Raw genomic sequence first — 21,310 nt, 5'->3', positions numbered from 1 at the left:
ATCGATACAATTTTTAAAAAAAATTTTGGGGGTGGGTAAATTCTGTTTGCTTCATGTGCCATTTTACTCCCCATAAATACAAATTACCCCCCCAAAATTTAAAAGCTTGGACACCATTGATAATGACATTATTCTAATAATATTCAGACTATCTTTAATTATTTGTATATTAAAGGACGCTTGCAAGAAATACCACGTTTTAACTGCTGAAAGACTGCCACAAGTAGACCCAATACCCCAAATTTAAAGCCTTCAGCTTCAATAACAAGAAAGTTCTAGGCATTTCAAAATAGCAAATTATGTACAATGAAAATTTTGAAAGATTTACAATGCTCATAAAAGAAAAAAACAATATTAAATTACAACGCCTAGACACAAAATTATAACCTTATCTTTGTCATAAATTTAGATTGCCCGTAACTGATTACATTTGTACATTAAAAAGACCACATTTCACAGTCAAAATCTATGAAAAAAATTCGATTTAAATTGAATTTGTAAATGAAAATCATTGCGGAAACAAAGGGGAAAACAAATACAAGCTCATCTGTGATTGGTTGCTTAGCTGATTCAGCCTTCTGATTGGCTACAGTACACTTGGTACACTGCAAGTTAAATTTAAAAATAAGCTTATAATTTTGTTTCTAGGCCACGTAGTTTAATTTCAAAATTTCTAACATTAGCATTGAGATTCTTTCAAAATTTTCATTGTACATAAAATGTCATTTTAAAATGCCTAGAACTTTTTGTTATAGAAGATGAAGGCTTCAAATGTGGGGTATTAGGTCTACTTGTGGCAGTCTTTCAGCAGTTAAAGCGTGGTATTTCTTGCAGGCTTCCTTTAAATTATTAATACCTATCATAGGAGATCCAGGTGATTCAGGAATATCATTGTTAGACTATGAAAAAGAAGAATTGAGAAAAATAGCAGAGATACTAACAGAACATGGTAAGCTTTTGATAATCTGTTGGCTTTTAAGAAATTCTTTCTAATGGTTGGTAACAGTCAGCTGTAAACAACAAGAATTAATTTATAAGAAATATTTGTATAGTCAAATAATATACAGTATGACCCTCGAAAAAGTATTTTTTAGCATCTGCAGCCCGTATTTCTCAATGAATCATTAAAAAATGTATATCTCCCTGTTCTCTATAGATTTCCACATAAGTAGATATACAAATTTTAATTTTACCTCCATTAGCACCGGAGATTTTAAGAGCTAAAGTTTTGAAAAAGTGACTGAGAAAAAGACTTTTTTTTGGTTTCTCATAATCATTGGATGGTTATATTATGTTTATCTGGCAACTGAATAATGATACACAAAGAAAAACAAGTTATCTAATTATTTCTTTTTTATTACACCAAAAAATATAAATTTTTAATGGCAAAAAAAACTACTACATGAATTGATTATTTGCAAATCTTAGGTTATCTATTTACCCTTATTTATAAAAAGGATTAATTATGACAGTTGCTCCGCCCCCTTTTTTGACATCTCAATCATTTAATAGGGGGTTGATTAAGCTTTTTATACTAAAAAATCATTGTGTTGAAATTTTATTTTCTTTATAACTTTTTTGTTATTTAAGTTAGGATTATGAAACAAAAACAATTTTCCTGCTATATTCATAAAGATTTGTTTAGTTTTTTAATCTAAAACAATTTTGCCTAATAAGTAAGTTTTTCAAAATATCATTAAACTAAAAAGACTCAAAAAATATGTTTAAAAAAATGCTTTTTTCTCAAACCTAAATTTGTTATTTCATTTTTGTATAAAGTTTCTGCTAGTAACAAAGATAAAAGGATTTCAACCTTAATTTTGCTAAAAAAGTCGTTTTATGTTAAAAGTTACTTTTTCCTCAGTCAATTTTTCAAAACTTTAGCTCTAAAAATCTCCGGTGTTAATGGAGGTAAAAAAAATATTTTTATATCTACTTATGTGGAAATCTATAGAGAACAAGGACATATACATTTTTTGATGATTCAATGAGAAATAAGGGCTGCAGATGCTAAAAAATACTTTTTAAAGGGTCATACTGTATCATATTGAAGTGCAGTCTTGACTTATGAGGAAGGATATTTTCTTCCATCAACCTTTAATTGTCAAGTTTCATATAAAATAAATTTTAAAAGGAACAGAATGGGTCTCTGAATCTGAAAGTTCTTGATATGGCTCTCTTTCACAGTGTAACCTTTAAGTTCTGGGGGAAAAATTATCTATTTTGGCGGAAAATATCTCAACCCTCCCAAGATAAATTGCCCCTAGAATGGTTGGGTAGATAGCAACCCACGCTTTCTTAAAAGTACTTTATGCCTATATGCGTATCTGCTAAACCTCATAGAGCAATCACCCCTAGAAAAAATACCCCTATCTTCCCCCCCCCCCTATTTCTCTATTTTTACTTTTCTTTTTAAAACTAAAACAAAAAGTAGCATGGGGTTGACTTCACATCTCCCCCCCCCCCCATAATGTCACCAGAGGCCTCTAGGAGTATGACCTCTGGTGAGACATACATGTAATACATTTTGAGAATGAAATATTTTTTCAGGGGCTAAGAAAGGAAGTGAGATTGAGTAAAGTCTTAATTACAACAAGGTAAAACAATTTTAATAAATTAATATGAAAAAGCTTCAAACACAGAAAAGCTACATAAGAGATAGACATATACCTATATTCAATTGGGTATAAAGATATACTTTATTTATTTAAAGTATACAAATTTATTAAGGATAACTTTAGAAATAATATAGAAATTATTTGATTGACACTGTAATCTCTATATAGGAACATATATTTGCTACTATTCTATATGTTCTCTTCTATTTATCTTTGATTATATAATTTATCTGTTTATACCATCTAATATCTGATCATACTAATTCTATTATTATTATTTTAATTTATATAACCATTATTTCAGAACAGAATTGCTTTGGATGAATGAATGATTGATTATTGTTATCTATCTTAAGAATTAATTATATGTGTTATCTAAATATATCATAATTCTATTAAACTTTTTTAATACTATCTACAGATTTTATTTTACAAGTATTGTTATTTTTATATTGTTATTTTTTTAACTTTTAATTATAGTACTTAACCAGAGAAATTTGATGTGTAATTTACGGGGCTTTCTAAAATACATTCCATGCATTTTCACACAGATATCCAACCATCTATGTACCTAGTAAAGGGATATCTGTCTGTCTGTGTGAGTGTTAGTCTGTAACAAAGGATCTCGCTAACCGCTGAAGCGATATGGTTCTCTTTTACAGTGCAGTGTAGAATCTCATAGGTAATGGGAGGTATATAACAACTTTTTTTGAGGGGAAATCGATTCTAGAAAAAATCTTCCTCCAAATATAAAAGAGCCACTAGAGGTTTTTAGGGCCGTAACCGCTATTATATATGTATAGAAATTTCTGGCCACAAAGATAAAAGATTTAGAGTTGAGATAAAAACTGGACAAAAAAAACAAGGATGAAAACATTCATAAGTAGCAGAGCATATTAAATCAGACGGACAACGTTGTCATGACCACTAGACGTCTCTTGGGGCAAATGAAAGAAGGGAGAAGTGGGCAATTTAATTATAAAAAGTAAAATTTTGTGTTTTTTTCAATAGGCGATTTCTCTTGGGGGGTTGCGGTGCCCTCTTTCAAAATAGTTATAAATCTTTCCAGAACCTATACAAAGATCTTTCAGTACAGACAGACAAACACACAGACAGACAGACAAACAGACAGACAAACAGACAGAAAAACAGACAGACAAACAGACAGACAAACAGACATAAAAAGAGACAGACAGAGATCCTTTAACTTTATTAAAAGGATGTGGACATACGTTTTTTTTTAGTAAGGATTATAAATTCATTTAAGCCTTCACTTTCTGCATTGTACCTAACTCTTTCGGGAATCACAATGCCAAGTTTGAAATTGATAGGACTATTTTAACATGTCTAAAATAAGAAAAAGACCACTCCATTGTGGACTGACGGACGAAGAAAGTCGCTCAATGTGACGTCATAAAAATGAGGGATTATCTTTCTGTTTTTAAGGGTTTTCTTTCCCACTCCTCCTTTCTTGATCCCTCATTATTATGACGTCAGAATTTTTTATAGCGACTTTCTTTGTCTCTTTGACGGACCAACCAAAATAAAAAAGAATAGTTGATTAATTTTACACATAATAAAATCAGGTAACCTTTCTAAAAATTGTTATTGTAGAATGACCGATAAACTGACAGACAATTCCCGTAGCTTACTGGATGCTTTTCGGCCAGAACAAATCACAATTCCGACAAAGCGTAACGGACGGACAGACAAAATGAATTATAGAGTAGCTTCACTACTAAAAATGAAACCTTAAGACTAAAACGAATTTTTTGTTCAGATTTCTTACGCACAGAAAGTCCTAACTACTGCTGCTTTGTCAGGTGCGCGACAATACTACTTAAAGTAGCTAGGGGGGTATGCTTTGGCCCCAAACGTGCGAAGATAGGACTTTTTTTTATAAAGGTCGTGCAATTAAATGAAAGAATTGGACTTTTCACCCTCAAAAATATTTTACCCCGGGGGTAAAATTACATACGTGGGGGGGGGGGGGGAGGAGGGGGGTTATGTGCAAACAGTTCCCCATGCATACATACAGACAGACAGACAGACAGACGAATTGTTTATAGAGCAGATTATTTATTACAGAAAAAAGCCATGAATTTCTTAAAATATATATTTTTAACAAATTGAGCAATAAAAAGATATTTCAGATTATTTCATTCTCTCTCTTTCTCTCTCTCTCTCTCTCACTCTCTCTCTCTCTCTCTCTCTCTCTCTCTCTCTCTCTCTCTCTCTCTCTCTCTCTCTCTCTCTCTCTCTCTCTCTCTCTCTCTCTCTCTCTCATTCTTTCTCTTTCTATCATATATTTCTTTTTCTTAATAACAAAATGTCTTTTTAGACTTAAAATTATTTTACAATTTTTTATATAAAACATTATGACAATAAAAATAAACATGTATACACAATCAAAATGCCGATTTTTGAGCATTATAAAAAGGTGCCCAGCGAACAAAGAAACCCATCCCCACTTATCTTAAAAATAAATCCATATAATAAGTAACAGGATCTGTGTGTGCATAGATTTCCAATGGGGGGGGGGGTAAAGTGGCGAATACCCCCTCCAAACGAATTTGAGGGTGCTGAAGGCACCCCAAAAATTTTTTTCATTTTACTTCCCCCCATTTAAATTTTGGGCGGGTAAATACCCCCCCCCCCCCAAAATAAAAAATCTCTAACAAAAAAAAATTTTGCGCATTTTTAATACTAAATATTTAATAAAATTTAAATTACCCCCCTTCAAAATTTTGCCCTGGGGGTAAATTTGGGGGTAGGGCTAAACAAAATTTACCCCTGCCAACAGATTTCAGGGAGGGTAATTACCCCCCCCCCCAAGCAAAATTTACCCCCAGGGTAAAAATTTTGGGGGGGTAAAAAAAATTTTCGCGCCATTTTACCCACCCTCCAAAAGCGAATTACCCCCCCCAAAATAAAAAGCTTGGACGTCTATGTGTGTGTGTGTAACGATTTGATTCTTTTTTATAGTGTAGCTTCTCATAGGTCCTGGAAAGGTTCATAACTGTTTTGGGAGAGGGTACTAACAAACACTAATGATATAAATGCCTTCATTCTAAGAATTAAAAAAAAAAACTGTTTTTGTTTAAAATCTTAAATTAAAAATACAGGGTTTCTTTGTTCAACTAGGCACTCTAATGTCTAAGGTATACAACCGATCGAGTAAAAAAATCAATGGAAAAAATAGATATAGTATATAGTTTACAGTGAAATGTTTCTGGTAACGAATATCTCCAAAAACAAATGAACTTTAAAAGGCTGCTAACGGCCAAACGGCTAAACGCACATGCCCGCACCCTGAGTTAAGCGGCTTATAAAGGCCTACAAAAAATCTGTAATAGTCAAGATCCAATAATGCACAGAAAATGCTTTACTGAACAAAATAAATCTTTTTTCGCGCATTTATGTGCACTGCGAGATAACTGTGCATTTTTAGAAAATTATATTTCATATAAATTGTAAGCCTTTCATTGTCAGTTTAAATTTTGTGCTAACATAATCTATATACGTGGCACCGTTTGGCTGTTAGCAGTCTTTAAAGTTCATAGAAAAATTGTTACCATGAAAATTTTACCTTGAATTGCACTATACCTGAAAAATTAACTTTCAGCATATAATTTTTGACACAAGTACCAAAAAAACCTGTGATTGTCCAAGTTTAGATTTATGAGAAAAGGTTATTGGCATAAATTGCAAGAATATCAAATTTATATTGATATTTTACATTTAGGCACCACTGATTTTGTTGTCATGTTGATTTAGTGAACATAAGACACATTTAAAAGTTGCATATATCACAAGAGTATACATTTCAGGTCTTGATATTTTGAAAACTAAATGGTAGAATATTTATATTCCTTCAATGATATGCTTTGTTATTTGAGTGCCCACTCCCAAAATAGTTATAAACCTTGCCCTAGACATATGAAAAGCTTCACTTTTTGTCTGTAGCAAAGGATCTTCCTAACCACTGGATTGATATGGGTTTCCTTTACAGTAAACTAATTATAGAGCCAGGGAAGGTTTTAAGCTGTTTTTGGGAGAGTATCCTAACCCTCCAAAGAAAAATCATGGCAGTAAATAGTAATTGGTTAAGGTATGACCAACAACTGATTTAATCTTTAAAAAAATATTTGAAAATTTCAGCTGTTTTTTTCTACAAGGACTACCTGTACTATTCCAAAATGAGTATAACTAAAGTAAAACATTTAAGTATTAGGAAATGGGAAAAAAAAATTGTCAAGCGCCTAAATACTCAAAATGCAATGCCAATTTTTTTGACTTTTAATTAGCACAAGACTAGTTTTTAAACTTATTTTATACTCATTCTAGTATTGTTTTTTTTTGGGTTAAAACTTAGCGGTGCATTGTGAGTGATTTAGTCGCTTAAAGTCATGAGGCGATTTCCTAAAAATATTAGGATGGCTGAAAAATCATCTAAAATCATCTAAAATCATATAAAAAATCTACAAAAATTAAATATAACATCTTATATTGATAACCCTTCAATGATTTTATTGAATTTTTTTAGATATTTTACATGATTTTGGAGGATTTTTTAACAAATCCGACTCCCATTTCCCATTTTTTTTCTTCAAATGCTTAAGAGTTTCACTTTATTTATATTCATTTTGACCTGAAAATCAATTAGATTTCCATTTAGAACATTGAGAAAAGCTTGATTTTTGTTAAGCTTTTAATCTTAACAAAATAAGCTAAAAGTAGATCACAATAAATATGAAAGATCTAAAGAACAATCCGGACATTTTATTGGTTATAAAGTGTACAGTCCCCTTATTTACAACATAAATAGTTGAAAAAAGGGGATGTGAGAGTCAAACCTCCCACACTTTCAATTTCTGTTTTAAAAATAATTAGAAAAAGAAAGGTTTTGGTGGGATAAGATAATTTTTTCTTTAGGTGATTTCTCTTGAGGGGGTGGTGGTACCCTCCCCAAAATCAGTAATAAACCTTCCCAGGACCTATGAGAAGTTTCAATGATCAAAGTGGAATCATTTGGGTTCAGCGGTTAAAGGTACACATAGAGAGACAGACACACATCCTGTTACTTTTATTTAAGGAACATAGTTTATAATAGTCTTCTTTTGATGATATGTGTTCTGAGGGTTACAGAAATTTTAAAAATTCCAGAATTCCTTTTTCTGCCCCACTGTTGAAAATCACCTAAATAGAAAGATATTCTTAATAAGGGAGATACGGAAAGTGTTATGCGTGACGTTATAAAAATACATCTAAAAAGGAATTTTAAGGAATATTTCTAAAAAACAAGGATGAAAACATCCATAAAGGCAAAGCTCTGAAACAGTAGGGCAAACATTTAGAGTGTCAGAACTGAATAATCAGAATAAAAATGTATAAAAGTCGATACAAAATTGCAAGTAAAATTGTTGAATAACTGCTTAAATGCAGGACAATGTTGATGGATATACTAACATTTTTATGACTTTATCATAAAACATTTTACTTTGTTGTCTTAGCAATCAGTATTCCAAAAATCAGATCAATCTGATAATTATATGACATAAAAATTTGTTGCTAAAAAAGTTAAAAATGGACGTACGGATATTCTGAAATTGATTAAAAAGTTGCTACGCTTTCTAAATCGTACCTAACTACTACAGGAATCACAATGCAAACTTTGAAATCGATAGGACAATTCTAAAATTAACAAAAAAAGCTAACCATTGGGCTGTTTATTACACTAGTCCACAAAGTTTTCTTATTCGTTAGATTAACAACTTTGGGTACTTTTATTGACTTTTAATTGGTTAGCTCCCTAAGTGAAGTATCCAAACGTTTCAACCACTAATTGTAATCTACAGAAGGGGTACATTTGTGTATCATCATTGGAGATGTACATCAATTTATCAGTCATTGCCTTATCCCTTTATATCCCTGTATGGGCCTAGCTTACCTGTGACACCCTGTGTAGCTCGGGCATGCGCAGTAATATTTCTCCAAATTTTGCTGGCATTTCTGGGTAGTGGGAGAGAGTGTACTCTTGCAGCGCGTGTACTACCTGTACATAGAGATAGATAGATAGACAGATAGATATATATCTGGATAGTGGGACAGAGTGTACTCTTGCAGCGCGTGTACTACCTGTACAAAGAGATAGATAGATATATTTCTGGGTAGTGGGAGAGAGTGTACTCTTGCAGCGCGTGTACTACCTGTACAAACAGTAGTCAGAGATAGATAGATATATTTCTGGATAGTGGGACAGAGTGTACTCTTGCAGCGCGTGTACTACCTGTACATACAGTAGTCAGAGATAGATAGATAGATAGATATTTTTCTGGGTAGTGGGACAGAGTGTACTCTTGCAGCGCGTGTACTACCTGTACATACAGTAGTCAGATATAGATAGATAGATAGATATATTTCTGGGTAGTGGGACAGAGTGTACTCTTGCAGCGCGTGTACTACCTGTACATACAGTAGTCAGATATAGATAGATAGATAGATATATTTCTGGGTAGTGGGACAGAGTGTACTCTTGCAGCGCGTGTACTACCTGTACATACAGTAGTCAGAGATAGATAGATAGATAGATATATTTCTGGGTAGTGGGACAGAGTGTACTCTTGCAGCGCGTGTACTACCTATACATAGAGATAGATAAATAGATAGATATATTTCTGGGTAGTGGGAGAGAGTGTACTCTTGCAGCGCGTGTACTACCTGTACATACAGTAGTCAGAGATAGATAGATAGATAGATAGATAGATTGATAGATTGATAGATTGATAGATTGATAGATTGATAGATTGATAGATTGATAGATTGATAGATTGATAGATTGATAGATTGATAGATTGATAGATTGATAGATTGATAGATTGATAGATTGATAGATTGATAGATTGATAGATTGATAGATTGATAGATTGATAGATTGATAGATCGATAGATCGATAGATCGATAGATCGATAGATCGATAGATCGATAGATCGATTTATAGATAGATAGATATAAGCTATAATGATGACTTATAAGAACTATAAAGACGACATTTACCTTTTCCTGTGATTCTCTAACTCTGTCCTTATCCCTCAGATCTGTTGTGTCCGCAGTCAACAAAACAATCACCTAAACATTAGAGTAAAACACTAGAGGGAGAAAAGGTTAAACAACTGTATCTCCCCTTTGCAACTACCTTGTGCAAGCTTTCTATTGGGTCATTAAAAATCAACCGATGGTGTTGCTTATAATAACACAGCCAAGTAGCAGAAAATAATTTAGAAGCAGACGAAAAAGGTCTTTGAAAAAGGATGGGAGGTAGTTGTCTGTTTATACATCTATACTATAGATCTATTATCTAAACACACCCCGTAGCATTAGTTTTCATCGCAATAAATGAAATCTTGTCTGTAATTTAAATTATTAAAAAATTGAAGATTTTTTGAATGCAAAAAAATCTCGAATAAAAACAAATTTCTTGGGCTTCAGTTGAAGATATGTATAGTTATTTACCAAATTATTTTAAAATGAAAGAAGAAGGCTTGGGCTAATAAAACTAGTATTTAATTAAGATTTTTATTTTATTTTTCGTGGAAAATTATCTGTAATACGTTGCAAAACCTGATTGTTCAGTATGACTGAGAACCGGTGACGAAGCCCAATCTGTACCACTTTTGATTCCTGTGCCGTAATAAAAAAGAGGGATTCTCCAACTCTTTTTTATGGGTTTTCTTTCCCACTTCTCCTCTTATCTCTCTCATTTTAGGATGTCACAAGAATCAAAAGTGGTACAGATTGGGCTACGTCAGAACCGGTTCTATTCCAGCGGATATCAATCGGTTTCAATGCCATACTTCAAATAATTTAGAATCCTCACATTTGGACAAACGAACTTAGTAAAATGTCATGCCAAGTTTAAAATCGATAGGACAATTCTACCAGAATAGGAATACGTACAATTTTGAGGGGTAAATTCATGACTCACCTTCATACTAACATATTCATAATCATCCACTTTTAACCTGTAAAAATAGAAAATTTTATTTCAAAATCTAAATATCCGTCTGTTAGACCGTAGCGTCTTCATCTAAATACACTCTATCTATTTAACTTTCTGTGTGTTAGTGTGTGTGTAGGCGTCTGTCTGTCTGTCTTTATGTGTCTGTCTGTCTGTCTGTCTGTCTGTCTGTCTGACTATCTATCTATCTATCTATCTATCTATCTATCTATCTATCTATCTATCTATCTATCTACCTATCTATCTATCTATCTATCTATCTATCTATCTATCTATCTATCTATCTATCTATCTATCTATCTATCTATCTATCTATCTATCTATCTATCTATCTATCTATCTATCTACCTATCTATCTATCTATCTATCTATCTATCTATCTATCTATCTATCTATCTATCTATCTATCTATCTATCTATCTATCTATCTATCTATCTATCTATATATCTATCTACCTATCTATCTATCTATCTATCTATCTATCTATCTATCTATCTATCTATCTATCTATCTATCTATCTATCTATCTATCTATCTATCTATCTATCTATCTATCTATCTATCTATCTATCTATCTATCTATCTATCTATCTATCTATCTATCTATCTATCTATCTATCTATCTATCTATCTATCTATCTATCTATCTATCTATCTATCTATCTATCTATCTATCTATCTATCTATCTATCTATCTATCTATCTATCTATCTATCTATCTATCTATCTATCTATCTATCTATCTATCTATCTATCTATCTATCTATCTATCTATCTATCTATCTATCTATCTATCTATCTATCTATCTATCTATCTATCTATCTATCTATCTATCTATCTATCTATCTATCTATCTATCTATCTATCTATCTATCTATCTATCTATCTATCTATCTATCTATCTATCTATCTATCTATCTATCTATCTATCTATCTATCTATCTATCTATCTATCTATCTATCTATCTATCTATCTATCTATCTATCTATCTATCTATCTATCTATCTATCTATCTATCTATCTATCTATCTGTGTACCTCCTAAGTTGATCAGTGAAAGCTAGCATCCTCTCAACCCATCTGTCCAGGCGCCTCTCCTTGGCTTCCGCGTAACTCAGCCGCGTATCATTGGATACCCTAGAGCATGGACAAGATTGTCAGGGATCTAAAGGGATAAGACAATGGCCGATAAATTGATGTATATCCCCAATGATGATACACAAAATTACCCCTTTTGTAGATTACAATTAGTGGTTAAAAGGTATGGACACTTTACTTAATGAACCAACCAATTAAAATTCCACCTGAACCCCCCATTAGAGGCATCTATGGGCGTAGCCGCTACCCAAATAGAAAAAAATAGTTTTTTTGTCTGTCAATTGAGACGCTAAACAAATTGAGATCTTCTTTTTAGGGAAGCTTTAAATTTTTCTAATTTATGACTGTGTGGGATTGGGGACAGACGACGTTCGTACATGCCCTAGTTTTAGGGTATCTACGCTCCCAACAAGGATGACATAAAAACCGAGACCGTGGCCCAAAACAGGCAAAACTTATAACCATGTAAAGTTGGTACTTTCATTCAAAGGTCGTGCAATCAAAGAGTTGGTTGGAAGTTGAGTGTTACCTAACTAAATATTTCGAGTGTCTGGAGAGAAAAGAAGAGATTTGGCTCCCCTTAGATATCCTCAGTTGTAAAAGGACATTGTATCAAAACTGGTTTTAATCCAGTGGAAATGAAACGGATTCGGAGCCATACTTGAAATAATAATTGTTATCACACCGTGCCATAGACAGGTACCCGTGGAAAAATTGTTACCTGAGCTTGATCTTTAAATCATTTTAGTGGTGATTTAAAGATCAAGCTCTGATAAAGCCTGGGGTGTGGATGGATACTTTTTTGGCCGGATACCGGATATCGGCTGATTTCTAATACTAAATGACCGATATCCGGCCAGATAACCGCATATCCGGCAAATTACTTGATATCCAGTCGGATAAATGGATATCCGGAACCAGGAATTAGCCGGATATTCGGGATCCAAATAGTTACCAGATAAAGCCAGGTGTGTGGATTGATCTGTAGCAGGCTGATAGCACCAGGAGTTCACACCAGGCGTTGATCAGCAGCGCACTTTGATCATCAATCTGAAAAATACATTTGATAAGTCTAGATGATAATTTGACCAATAGGAGCACAGCGTAGGTTCAATTCTTAAATTGGACCAATAGAAATACAGTGTAGGAACAAATTGGACCAATAGGAACACAGCATATAGGAACAATTCCTTTATTGGACCAATAGGAACACAGTGTAGGAATAATTCCTTATTTGAACCAATAGGAACACAGTGTAGCAACAATCTCATAGTTAATCAATAGAAACACAGTGTAGGAACAATACCATGATGTAGATCAACAGGAAAATCTATTATTTTGACCAACCAATTTAAATTAGATAAAAGTGCCCTAAGTGTTTAAGCCAACAAATAAGATTATGTGGTTACAAAACTTTGGGTACCACAGCAAATTACAGATCATGTCCCGTCCCGTCCCCACCCTGAGGCATTTTCTTGAGATAGGCATTTTCTGAGGTGGGTGTTTTTTTGACAGAGGCGTTTACTGAGATAGGCATTTGGCAAGATAGATGTCTCTGAGATAGACGTTTTCTAAGAGAGGTGTTTTTTGAGATAAGCCTAAATACTTACTGAAATATTTTTGAGAAGTGGAAGACTTTTACACCATTTGACCAGCTGGTACAGCAGCTGATCTGGCATCTCAGGTACACGGCTGTAACAAAGTTTTATTTGTTTAAATTATTAATTTGTAATATTATTTCAACACAAGACCACATTTTAAATTAAATGATAATACGCGGCAATTGCGCACTAATTGTACCATGCTTTAAGATCAGCTGATCTTTGTTTGTATGATTATAAATATGTTGATCTTTTTGTTATACATATTTAGTTTACCCTTATCTTTTAAGGATTTTTTTTTTGCTACTGTTTTTTAGCTAATCTGTAATTCATTTTGTCTGTATGTACACCTGTCTTTCCTTCAGTTTGTCTGTCAGTCTGAAACGCTATAAGGTGAAATGTAATTTCCCCAGGTATTATTTATGAAAAAGGTTTTGGTTAAAATTCCATATAGCAATGAGCATCAAGTGTGTCTGTCGGTTTGTCATTCCTGCTATCTGTTGATTAGACAAGCTCTATAAAGCTCTAGGGATACATGAGTTGGGTGGGGTGGATTCGAACCCACCATTTTATATTTCAGTTTTACAAATAAAATTTGGAGAGAATAATTTTAGTTTTAAGGGCGATTTCTCTTGGGAGAGTGGAGGTACCCTCCCCAAAAATAGTTATTAACTTTTGCTGGACCTATGAGAAGCTAAATTGTAAAGGAGAACCATATTGGTTTAGTGGTTAGCGAGATCCTTCAGTACACACTCTGTTACTTCAATATAAAGTTATATAAAACCTTACCCAGTAGAAAACTCTGATTCTTCAAGGTGTGTTGGAAGGCCTGAGGGGTGGTGGGTGGGTCCCAACCCTCCCCTGCTACTTTCACCACCCGGGGGGCGTGGTATGATGGATAGAGAGGGGGACCTGCAAAAAGGGGGAGGTAGGTTGTGCTAAAATTCCGAAAAGGTTTAAAGCTTAAGAACTGCAGTAGTAGAACGATAATAGTTATTTCTCGCATCGTATTATAAATAGCTTTCCGCGGATAGAGAATGTACAATTATAAGTTTAAAACCAGCTTTTTTAGCCCCGAGGTGCCGAAGGCACGGCCGAAAAAAACTGGTTTTGATTTTATGATTGTACATTTTTATTTTCGTAGAAAGCTGGATATAATACGATGCTAGACAAAGTTTTTTCGTATGGATGAGAACCGGTTCCTATCCACCGGATTCGAATGAATACGAAAAAATTAATGTTTACTTAAAAAATAATTTTGTCTATAGTTCTTTTCAATAAGAAATACACATATTCAGTGAATATTATCGTTCTACTACTATTTTTAAGCCTTAAAACTCACACCTTTACTGAATTTTAGTATAACAGACCTCCCACTTTGTTCTCGTTACATTGAATTTTGTAAAGGTAACTTTACAAAGTGTCTCGAAAACCAGCCATGCAACGTCATAAAAATGAGGGATTGTCCATCTCTTTTTTAGGGGTTTTCTTTCCCACTTCTCCTCTCATCTCCCTCATTTTTTATTACGTTACATGGCTGATTTTTGAGACACTTTGTAGAGTTACTTGATGAAGAGGTTTCAAAACAATTGGCTGGATTAGAAGCGGAATATATACATATAATCCTCGGATAAAATGTACTGACTGCTCTGAACTCTAATGTATAACAATAAAAGGTAATAATGTGGAAGACATGAATCTAGGTTCGAATCTAGCCCCGACACCGGGTCAAAACTAAAGACGTTACAAATGGTGCCTACTACTGCGCGACTCATAGTTAGAGTAGGAGGGAATGCCTTGGCCTATAAACAGGCGCAACTCATCACTATGCACAGTTAGGACTTCTCAGACAAAGGTAGTGCAATCAAAGGGTTGGTTGTCTGTTGGATATTACTCTACCTTATATCTTTGGAACACAGATAGACATCCTGTTACTTTTATGTAAGGATTGTTCGGTCCTAACCTGTAGAGCCCCACAGTGCGGGTGGGGGCTTGATGTTGGGGGGTGCGGCTAGGGGGGGACCCACCACACCATAAGTGTTCTACATTCATAATCTCCTAAAAAAAAGAAATACATACATATAGACATACAGACATACAGGCATACAGACAGACAGACATACAGACTGACAGACATAAAGACAGTCAGACAGACAGACATACAGACAGACATAAAAACATACATACAGATAGACAGACATACAGACAGACATACATACAGATAGACAGACAAACAGACATACATACAGACAGACATACATTCAGATAGACAGACATGCAGACGGACATTCAGACAGATATAAAGACATACAAAAATCAAGAATATAAATATATTGGAGGAAAAAATCACGAAACCTTTTATGTTTTGTTAATATATTTTGTAGCATGACATAATACATACTGGATGCTTATTGGTATAAGGAATTTTCACACAAAACTTCAGTCATCTTTCTTGAATAGCAGCTGAAAAAAAATAACCTTTCCTACATAGCGTTACAGACTGACTGACTGACAGACAAACGGACAGACAAAGTGAAATTAATACCTGTAAAAGATGGGGCACAACGGGAGATGGCGGTGAATTGCAGTTTGGGGTTTCAGAAACCTAAAGAATAATCTTATAATTGTACATTCTATATCCGCGGAAAGCCGTTTATAATACGATACGAGAAATAACTATTCTCGTATTCATTCGAATCCGGTGGACAGGAACCGGTTCTCAGCAATACGAAAAAACTATGTCTAGCATCGTATTATATCCAGTTTTCTACGAATATAGAAATGTACAATCATAAGATTAAAACTAGTTTTTTAAGCCGGTGCCTTCGGCACCACGGGGCTAAAAAACTAGTTTTAATCTTATAATTGTACATTCTATATCCGCGGAAAGCCGTTTATAATACGATACGAGAAATAACTATTCTCGTATTCATTCGAATCCGGTGGACAGGAACCGGTTCTCAGCAATACGAAAAAACTATGTCTAGCATCGTATTATATCCAGTTTTCTACGAATATAGAAATGTACAATCATAAGATTAAAACTAGTTTTTTAAGCCGGTGCCTTCGGCACCACGGGGCTAAAAAACTAGTTTTAATCTTATAATTGTACATTCTATATCCGCGGAAAGCCGTTTATAATACGATACGAGAAATAACTATTCTCGTATTCATTCGAATCCGGTGGACAGGAACCGGTTCTCAGCAATACGAAAAAACTATGTCTAGCATCGTATTATATCCAGTTTTCTACGAATATAGAAATGTACAATCATAAGATTAAAACTAGTTTTTTAAGCCGGTGCCTTCGGCACCACGGGGCTAAAAAACTAGTTTTAATCTTATAATTGTACATTCTATATCCGCGGAAAGCCGTTTATAATACGATACGAGAAATAACTATTATGATTATTTTCATATTCGAAAAATTTGTCTATAATACGATGCTTTACATGATTTTTTAGTATAGCTGAGAACCTGTTCTAATCTAGCGGATATTAATCGGTTTGAAAGCCAAACTGGAAATTGATTTAGATGGCGAATTATCAATTATTCAATTATTCAATCATTACGATTTATTGTCTGAAACTTAAGATCTTATTAATTATGGTTTCTCTATATAATATGCTAAAAGTGTTCCTTTGATGGTTTTATGCTATTTATCTTTAGATTTAATAGTCTTGGGATGGTTTAAGCTATTGTCTAGCTCCCCTCTGCCCCCTCGAATACATAGCTCCTAGATTCTACGGGTGTAGCCGCTAGCCGCTATAAATCCTTTTATGTGTGTGTGTTTCTCTGTACCTGTGGTAATGTATAAGATTTAGTACCTGAGGTATTATAAAAGATTGGGTACCTGTGGTTATGTATAAGATCGGGTACCTGTGGTAATGTATAAGATTGGGTGCCTCTGGTAATGTATAAGATTGGGTACCTGTGTTAATGTATAAGATTGGGTACCTGTGGTAATGTATAAGATTGGGTACCTGTGGTAATGTATAAGATTTAGTACCTGTGGTAATGTATAAGATTGGGTACCTGTGTTAATGTATAAGATTGGTGTTTCGGTATGTATTTCCTGTATTCCCTGTCAAGTTCGAACCCATTAATCCCTGTTTCCTTACACCAAATTTCCTAGAGAATGAGTGTGTTACGCGGCATTCCTAACTATCTCCGCGCGGCGCGTGGCTTGTAAACAGACAAAAGAAACGCGCACTTTTTCTTTGATTAGTCCCACATGAGGAGCTACGTGATTGAAAATAATGTATTGCTTGAATATACATGTGCTCTGATGTGTGGAATATCTCAAATAAGCCTTCTGCTTAGTTTGACATCATAATGTGGTAAGAATTTATCTTAATTCTTAATAATAAGTGTAGTATGGTATATTTTTACGAAGAAATTTAAAACATTAATTTTTCAACAAATAGACCATTTAACTGCTAACTTTTGACATACGAATATTTTCCTTAATTTTATTGATCATTTGAATCTAAAATTATCAATTTCTGATGCTACTTAATATGTTTCGTGCCAATTTAAAGTTTTTTAGAAATTTTATATTTTTAATTAAATTGAAATCACGCAACCTCGATATACAAAAATAATAAGCCATTAATATTATGAAATTAATTGTTATATTTTTGTTTTAGATGCACCGTTTTCATGGTAATAAATACACATTTGTAAACATTCACATGTTGGTCATTCGGAGGGCTTGGAGATTAAGATTTCGTGTACGGCAAGGCATGCGTACCGAAACAATGAAAACGAGACAGAACAGATGCAGCTAAGAACATTCTGTGAAGTTTTGTGAATGTGTTGGTTGTGATACCTTACCACACATTATTATTATAGTCATAATCAGTACAGTTAACTTTAGTGACAATTATGGGTCCTAAAAAGAATAAAGGTGAACAATTGAGTAAGCGGCTGCGTCCAGCCGTTGATGCCCTAACCAGTGAGCTAAATAGAGTGATGAAGTTGGTCAGTGATACTTCAGAACTTAATGTTAGACATCTCACTAAGGAATCAATCCTTGTCCATGACAAGTTCGAGACATTTGACAGCATCATGGTCGGTTTTAGCAAGCTTGGTTTGAGAATCCAAGAGCTTGATGAGTTTAGTGACATTTATTCTGATATAGTTACTGTACAAAAAGACTATAGTGCCTTGAAAGACGCTCTTGATGCTATAGAAGAGCTTAGTGACATTCAAAGTGTTGTTGATGTTGTTGGTGATAATTTGCCTAACCATCAGGCTGAACTTTATGATCGATGTTTGAAGATTGTGAAAGTTATTAAAGGGCCATATTTTCCCTTACCTGATGCAATTATAAACACTTTGTCTGCTTTGATGAAACGTTTGGCTGAGGTTAAGCTTGAACCTGTGAAGCCACCTACAACGTCGGCAGGTGCCTCGACAGCATCGCCATTTGTGTCACCGTTTGGCACACCACAGTTCGCCGCCGGTTCTATATTCACGCCAGGATATATGAATCGTGTCGACGAACGTCTTCTTCCCAGCTTCGACGGCCTGGAAGCATCCTACGTAAGTTTTAAAGACACTTTTAAAAAGCTTACTGTAGGACAAGACCCGTCGTATTTACAGTTATTGTTAAGCAGTGAAAAGGTCTGTAAAAATAAAGAGCTTAGACTCCAGTTAATTCAGATTCAATCGCATGAATCTCAGTGGGCCTACCTTGACGCACGTTTTAAGTCCAAAACACGTCAGATGCTCTGCCTTTTCAACCAATGGGAGAAGAAGTCTAAACCGTCGGACTCCAACCAGATTGTGACAGTCTTAGCAGAGTTTGGCGGTGCAGTTAGCCAGCTGGAGCAGCTGACTAAAGATGATGAAGATGATGAAGTTACCACTAGCCAGTGGTTGACTGTGATACTTCTTGAGATGTTATCCAAGAAGTTGCCACGTGATTTTCAAGATAAGCTCAATTTATCATTGGGCTCGATGGATGTCCCAAACGTCCCAAAGCTGTTAAAGATTATTGAAGAACAGCGTGGCGCCATTTTAATGAGGTGTTCAACTGATATGGACACCCCCTCTAAGAAGAAAGGTAACCCTGCGACAGCCGCTACCGCCGTAGGTAAACCTGGTAAACCTAAGATGAAGCAGTCATGTTTTGTTAATGGCTGTGATGACATGCACTTACTTTACAAGTGCCCAAAATTTCATGACCTGTCAGTGTCAGACAGGAAGAGTATTGTGGAGAGTGCTGGATGCTGTTGGATTTGTTTGCAAAAAGGGCATAAATCTGTGGATTGCCCGAAGGCAGATATAATAGGCGGCTGCAAAGTGGACAATTGTGGTCAGGCCCATAACAACCTTTTGCATGAGAGTGTTGATATGGCTGCCGCCGTCTATGAAGTACATACTTCCCCTGAGGCGAACCTAATGTTAATGTTACAACAATTAGACGTCGTTGACATTAATCGCCAGAAGGTCCCAGTGAACGCTATGTGGGACACTGGTTTAACTACCACAATGGTAACCCAGTCACTTGTTAATAAACTTCAGTTACCTTTTACTGGACGTTCAGCAAGAATTTCTTTAGCTGACGGTGAAGTTAAACGTCTCCCGACGGTCAAGCTATGTTTAATTGATCGACACAAGAATTATCACATATTAGAACCTGTGGTAGTGCCTCTCATTGGTCCAAAAGAGGCGATCTGCTCCATAAATCCTATGGAGGCAGCTGTTTTGTTTGATATGAGACCTGAAGATTTTACTTTGGTTGATGGGCAGGTTGATTTGCTCGTAGGGCACCTGCACCCATCGATGTTTCCCTACTCTGAACGTTCAGTAGGAGAAACCATGCTTTACTCCAGCCTGTTTGGATCTGGATATTTTGCTGTTAGTGCTAATGGTTTAGCAAAGAGTAGGTATGTTGTCTGCTCAGATGTTCAGCCGCAGCCGACTGTTGGTGCTGCTTGTGATGCTATTATTGAACCTGTTGGTTCTGCTTTTAACGCGGCTGATGAACCTTTTGGTTCTGCTAGTGCCGCAGCCGTTGACAACATGGCTACGGCGGGTGTTGCCGTGGCTAATATTGATAATGATGTTAGTTATGCTGCAGTTATTCCTGATGATATTGGTAACGATACTGTAGTCGTTGATAACTTTGTTACGGCGGGTGTTGAGCCGCTGAATTATTCGGTTCCAGCCGGACAAGAGCCGACGGGAGTTTCGGTTCCGGCTGGACAAGAGCCGATCAGAGTTTTGGTTCCAGCTGGACAAGAGCCGACGGGAGTTTCGGTTCCAGCTGGGCAAGAGCCGATAAGAAATTCGGTCTCGGCCGGACAAGAGCCGACGGGAGTTTCGGTTCCGGCCGGACAAAAGCCAGTAGATGATTCTAAGTTTTATGACAGCCACACTTTTATTACGTGCCCTGGTGGTGTTATGAATCAAGAATCGACTTGGTTGCTGCCAAGCTGGCCGCCCGATGCAGGGTAAGAGGCCTGCCAATGGCGGTTGGAAATATGGCGGGTGTTGCCGCCAGAAAGTCATTGAAATTTTTCAAACCACACATATCTAATCCACAACATAAACTATTTATGTGACAATGATCTTTAAAGAAAAAATATTGCAAGTTTTATGTTGAGCTTGTGAAAGGAACCTCAATCGGTTCTGTAAAGAATAAGTATTCATTATTCAACTAATTTTATTGTTCATACCTAAGCACAAAAATTCTACAAAACTGTTTAGACTTTTAAAGCAGATTTTAAAAAAGATTTTGTTTCTTTAAGTATGATTTTGAAAAGCAAAAGTTCGTGTATATTAAATACCAAATGATTTTGCAGATTTTAAATTGAGAAAAATGGATTTTTTTTACAAATTATTTTTCTAGTTTTCTTTTATGGTTCACGTTTACTTAAAAAAATGTTATTTCTCAGATTCTCATATGAAATAATGCATTAAAGTAAAGAACACAACATGTAATATTATTATGATAATGTTTA

General features: G+C 34.9%; 2 protein-coding genes across 2 annotated transcripts in view; one reads left to right on the top strand and one right to left on the bottom strand.

The window, feature by feature from the left end:
* The window catches only part of LOC145306857 (uncharacterized), a 58,577-nt gene extending 55,618 nt beyond the window's left edge, over positions 1-2,959 (top strand). Inside the window, exons 50-52 of the mRNA XM_080149179.1 lie at positions 866-949; positions 2,551-2,597; positions 2,923-2,959. Coding sequence (XP_080005305.1) covers positions 866-949; positions 2,551-2,579 — 113 coding nt within the window. The 3' untranslated portion in view covers positions 2,580-2,597; positions 2,923-2,959. The remainder of the gene's footprint in view (positions 1-865; positions 950-2,550; positions 2,598-2,922) is intronic.
* Positions 2,960-7,636: 4,677 nt separating this feature from the next.
* LOC145306764 (nuclear hormone receptor FTZ-F1 beta-like) overlaps positions 7,637-21,310 on the bottom strand; it is a 33,365-nt gene continuing 19,691 nt past the window's right edge. Inside the window, exons 18-27 of the mRNA XM_080149060.1 lie at positions 15,883-15,942; positions 15,301-15,395; positions 14,127-14,249; positions 13,347-13,428; positions 12,692-12,786; positions 11,677-11,775; positions 10,604-10,640; positions 9,676-9,747; positions 8,569-8,673; positions 7,637-7,817 (exon numbers count right to left, since the gene is read on the bottom strand). Of these exons, the coding sequence (XP_080005186.1) occupies positions 7,761-7,817; positions 8,569-8,673; positions 9,676-9,747; positions 10,604-10,640; positions 11,677-11,775; positions 12,692-12,786; positions 13,347-13,428; positions 14,127-14,249; positions 15,301-15,395; positions 15,883-15,942 (825 nt within the window). The 3' untranslated portion in view covers positions 7,637-7,760. The remainder of the gene's footprint in view (positions 7,818-8,568; positions 8,674-9,675; positions 9,748-10,603; positions 10,641-11,676; positions 11,776-12,691; positions 12,787-13,346; positions 13,429-14,126; positions 14,250-15,300; positions 15,396-15,882; positions 15,943-21,310) is intronic.

This window comes from Acartia tonsa, chromosome 15 (assembly GCF_053477335.1).
Source record: "Acartia tonsa isolate MP-2025a chromosome 15, ASM5347733v1, whole genome shotgun sequence".
In the NCBI taxonomy this organism is placed as follows: Eukaryota; Metazoa; Arthropoda; class Copepoda; order Calanoida; family Acartiidae; genus Acartia; species Acartia tonsa.
Note: the sequence above shows the minus strand (reverse complement) of the source record. Positions and strands in the feature narration are given on the sequence as shown.